At 36.0% G+C, this 4756-nt stretch overlaps 1 protein-coding gene across 1 annotated transcript; it reads left to right on the plus strand.

Annotated features, from left to right (window-relative positions):
* Nucleotides 1-515: 515 nt before the first annotated feature.
* On the plus strand, nucleotides 516-1575 carry LOC116464734 (zinc finger protein 267-like). Its single transcript, XM_032147995.2, has 2 exons — nucleotides 516-711; nucleotides 1256-1575. Exons 1-2 carry the CDS (start codon nucleotides 531-533, stop codon nucleotides 1363-1365), a joined length of 291 nt encoding a protein of 96 aa, XP_032003886.2. The 5' UTR covers nucleotides 516-530; the 3' UTR covers nucleotides 1366-1575.
* The last annotated feature ends 3181 nt before the right edge of the window (nucleotides 1576-4756 follow it).

The following is a 4756-nucleotide window of genomic DNA, read 5'->3' on the forward strand; positions in this document are numbered from 1 at the left end:
CTGTATCCTTAGCTACTCAGGAGGCTGAAATAGGAGGGTCGCCTGAGCCCAGGAGGTCAAGGCTGCAGTGAGCAAAGATTCCACCACTGCACTCCAGCCTGGGTGGCAGAGCGAGACCCTGTGTCAAAATTAAAAATTAAAAAATATAGAAATGCAGAAACTGAAAATCTAGATCTCCTGAATCAGACTCTGCCTTTGAAGAAGATCTCCAGTTTATTGTTGTATACTATACAATTTGAGAGGTATGCCTCTAAGTCACCATGACTTTTGCACCTAAGAATTATACACAGCTGATTCTGGATGATGTAAATATAGCACCCAAAAATGTATATTCCTGTGTTGATGCCTTAGTTTTATATTTTACATTCGATATAAATATCTACACTAGTTTCGTGGATTTTATGTTATTCTCTTTCCACAGAGTTTGAGACTACATTAGAAAATATTACTGTGTTAAAAATGATCTTACTGAATAATTCAGGTCACTCATATAAGTCAGAATCAATAACTGTCATTTCATCTTGGGACAAATGAAGAACTCTGCCATGGCCACATGGTCAATGTATTCTTTATTTTTATTTCAGGGACTGTTGACATTCAGGGATGTGGCCGTAGAATTCTCTTTGGAGGAGTGGGAACACCTGGAACCAGCTCAGAAGAATTTGTTTCAGGATGTGATGTTAGAAAACTACAGAAACCTGGTCTCTCTGGGTGAGGATAACTTGCCTTCAGAATGTCTAATAACTAAGAGTTTTATTTCTTTTCTTTTCGGAATGTCCCTTGGGATCTTGTGCTTTGTATGAGTTAGTTTTAGATTCTTGTTTTCAGGAAAAAAATAGGGGTTTTGTTGATGTAGAAAAAATTTCATAATGTTTGATTTTGACATTTGCCTTTTTATTTGAGGTGATGAACAAGTTTCACTCTAGTCATGATTCTAGAAATTGGTTGACATAAACTATTGTTGCTTACACTTTAAAATCCAATTTTTTTTGGTTTGTTTTTGATTCAGTCAGATTTGCAAGAGAAGCTCAGGATCCCCAGATTTAAAATGCTTCCTAAATATTCTAAAGAAGCTGGTAGGAAACAGTATTTTGAGAAATACTTTTCAAGAATCTTCTATAATGTCTTCTTTTTTCTACTGAGCACAGTACTAAGTTAGAAATTAATCCTGTCCTGTGGGGCCAAAAAAAAGTATAGAAATAAAAAATAAAAAGAACCCTCAGTAAGAGTCATGCTTATTTTTCCAATAAAACAGGTCTTGTTGTCTCTAAGCCAGACCTGATCACCTTTTTGGAGCAAAGGAAAGAGCCTTGGAATGTGAAGAGTAAGGAGACAGTAGCCATCCAGCCAGGTAGGTGGGAGTGAATGAAGTAGATGACATGGGCAAGAGGTCCAGAAGTCAAGAAAGAACCAGAGCTTGAAGTGTGAATTGGGAAGTTCTCCCATGGAAATGATTTTTGAGACACCTGGGTTTATTTCTTTCCCTTGCTGTCAAAGAGGGACATCATCTGTCCCATGCTCTTAAATTATCTGATGATTCTCCTTCCTCTTCTGTGATCCACCATCATATTCACAGTGACAGCCAAAGTGCTCCCCTTGGCCTGTGAGGGCCTGCGTGATCTGACTGTTCTTCCATTGATTTGGGGGCTCTGGGAAAGTCTGCATGTTTCCACCTCTATGTGAAACCACTTCTAAAGTTCTGATTTTGCCTCATGTCAGAAGTGTGTGAGGGGAGTGATGGGCGGTGGAATTTTTTTCAGAAGTCCCAGGAATTCTGTGGATAGATGTCACATATTTTCTGATACATTAATTTTTAATCCTATTGTGGTTTCCGAGGTGATCCTATAGAAATTAAGATGCAGTAATTTTATCAAAATACGAAGCATCTTCCCAAATCTAAGAAAATCTAATCTTATGTTTCACTTCAACTTTTCATTTTTCCTCACCTAAGCTAAGATGAGAAATTTAAACTCTATAGGCACAAATTCCACAAATGTAAAATAGCTTAATGTGTATTACTTATTATGTAGAATTCTTATCTAAATTTTTGTCTATGGGGAGCTTAGAACATTGTCAGTATATATAGAACAGTATATAATAAACCCTGAACTGTTGCCTTATATCTTAATAACCATCATTCCATAATTTTGTCTGGTTCAGTATGAAGTTTACTGAGAATGTGTCCTTTAGTTCCTTTTTTTTCTTTCTAGACATATGATTCTTTCCACAAATATAAATGTTACCTATTTAAAGGGTACATCTTGATGATTTGATATACATACACATTGTGTAATGACTAACACAGCGGCCGGGCGCAGTGGCTCACGCTTGTAATCCCAGCACTTTGGGAGGCCGAGGCGGGCGGATCACGAGGTCAGGAGATCGAGACCACGGTGAAACCCCGTCTCTACTAAAAATACAAAAAATTAGCCGGGCGTGCTGGCGGGCGCCTGTAGTCCCAGCTACTCGGAGAGGCTGAGGCAGGAGAATGGCATGAACCCGGGAGGTGGAGCTTGCAGTAAGCCGAGACTGCGCCACTGCACTCCAGCCTGGGCGACAGAGCGAGACTCCGTCTCAAAAAAAAAAATAAAAAATAAAAATAAAATAAAATAAAATAAAATGACTAACACAGCAAAGTTAATTACCACATCAGTCATCTCACATTAGATGCCAATTTTTGTGTGCATGGTGAGAACTCTTAAGATGTACACTGTTAACAAATCTGAAGTGTACTATAGTGCAGGGGTCTATAGTACTGGTCTGTGGCCTGTGAGGAATCCGATCACACAGCAGGAGGTGTGACCATTGGGCCAGCGAGCATTACTGGCTGATCACTGCCTCCTCTCAGATCAGCAGCAGCATTTGATTCTCATAGGCGTGTGAGCCCTTTTGTGAACTGTGCATGCAAAAGATCTAGGTTGTGTGCTTTTTATGGGAATTTATCTAATGCCTAATGATCTGAGGTAAAACAGCTGCATCCCAAAACCACCCCCAACTTGACCTCCATCCATGGAAAAACTGTCTTCCATAAAACTGGTCCCTGCTGCTGAAAAGGTTGGGGACTGCTACTATAGAGTATCATTAACTATATTTACAATGCTGTACATTAGATATTCAGAATTTATCTTGTAAATGAAAGTTTGTACTTGTTACCATAATGTCTACCTTGTTTATTCATCCATGTTGTCAGAAATTGCAGTACCTTCTTCATTATGTCTGAATAATATTCTATATATTGTGGATAATTGGCTATGAACATAGGAGTACAGATATATCTTTGACATATGATTTTAGTTCCTTTGGTTATACAATTAGAAGATTGAGGGTTCATATAATACTATTTTTAATTTTTTTTGAGGTGCCTTCATGCCATTTTTCATAATGGCTGAATCAATTTACATTTCCATTGACAGTGTACAAGGGTTTTCTTTTCTCCTCACTCTGACTCTTGCTATTAATATTTCTTGACTCTGACAGCAGTCATTCCAACAAGTGTGAATATTTATTTATTGACTCTTTGACAGCAGTTATACTAAGTGTGAGGTGATATCTCATTGAGGTTTTACTTGCATTTTCCTGATGAATAATAACATTGAGAACCTTTTTATAAACCTGTTTGCCACTTCCATGTCATATTTTGAGAAATGTCTACTTGAGTCCTTTGCAAACTTTTGTCAGATTTACTTTTTTTTTTTTGCTATTGAATTGTGTGAGATTCTTAATATTTTGGATATAAAACTCTTATCAGATCTATTTTCTCCCAATCCCTGGGTTGCTTTTTCATGTTCTGTGTTTTCTTTGCTGTGCACACACTTTTTTGTTTGATTTAATGCTACTTGTTTTTATTTTTTGCTTTTTGTTGCTTGTGATTTTTTGATGTGATAGCCAGAAAAATTATTGCCAAGGCCAGTGTCAAAGAGATTGTTCCTTATGCTTTGTTCTAGATGTTATACAGTTTCTGGTTTTGCATTTAAGTGTTAATTCTTTTGAGTTAATTTTTGTACATGGTATAAGTAAACTTTATTCTTTTGCAAATGACTGCTTTTTTCAGCATTATTTGTTGAAGAGACTATACTTCCCCTTTGTGTATGTTGGTGCCCTTGTCAAAGTAATAGTTGACCGTGTGCATATGGGTTTCTTTCTGGTTTTTGTATTCTATTCCATTGGTCCATGTGTCTGTTTTTATGTCAGTACCATACTCTTGATTAGTATAGCTGTGTAATAGTTTGAAATGAAGAAGTGTGATGCCTCTAGCTTTATTCTTCTTTTTCAAGATGGCATTGGCTATTTGGAGTTATTTGTGAAGCCATAGAAGTTTTATAATTTTTTCTATTTCTGTGAAAAATGCCATTAAAATGTTAATACAGATTTCATTGGATCTGTGAATCACTTTGTGAAGTATGGACATTTTAGCAATATTATTTTTTCCAATCCATGAAGAAGTGATATTTTTCTATTTGTGTCTTTTTCAATTACTTTCATCAGTGTTTTATAGATTTTACTGGACAGATCTTTCACTTCTTTAGTTAAATGAAGTTATAAAATTAAAAAAAAATTATTGATACTATTATAAATGAGATTTTTTGTAACTTTTTTCTCAGTTTGTTGTTAGTATATGGAAATGCAACTAATTTTTGTATATTTTTGTGGCCTCAACTTTACTGAATGCATATATTAGCTCTATTTTTTGTTTGTTTGTTAGGTATAGTCTTTATGGTTTTCTGTATTTTAAAATCACTTCATCTGTAAACAGCAA

This window comes from Hylobates moloch, unplaced genomic scaffold (genome assembly GCF_009828535.3).
Source record: "Hylobates moloch isolate HMO894 unplaced genomic scaffold, HMol_V3 SCAFFOLD_1469, whole genome shotgun sequence".
Lineage (NCBI taxonomy): Eukaryota > Metazoa > Chordata > Mammalia > Primates > Hylobatidae > Hylobates > Hylobates moloch.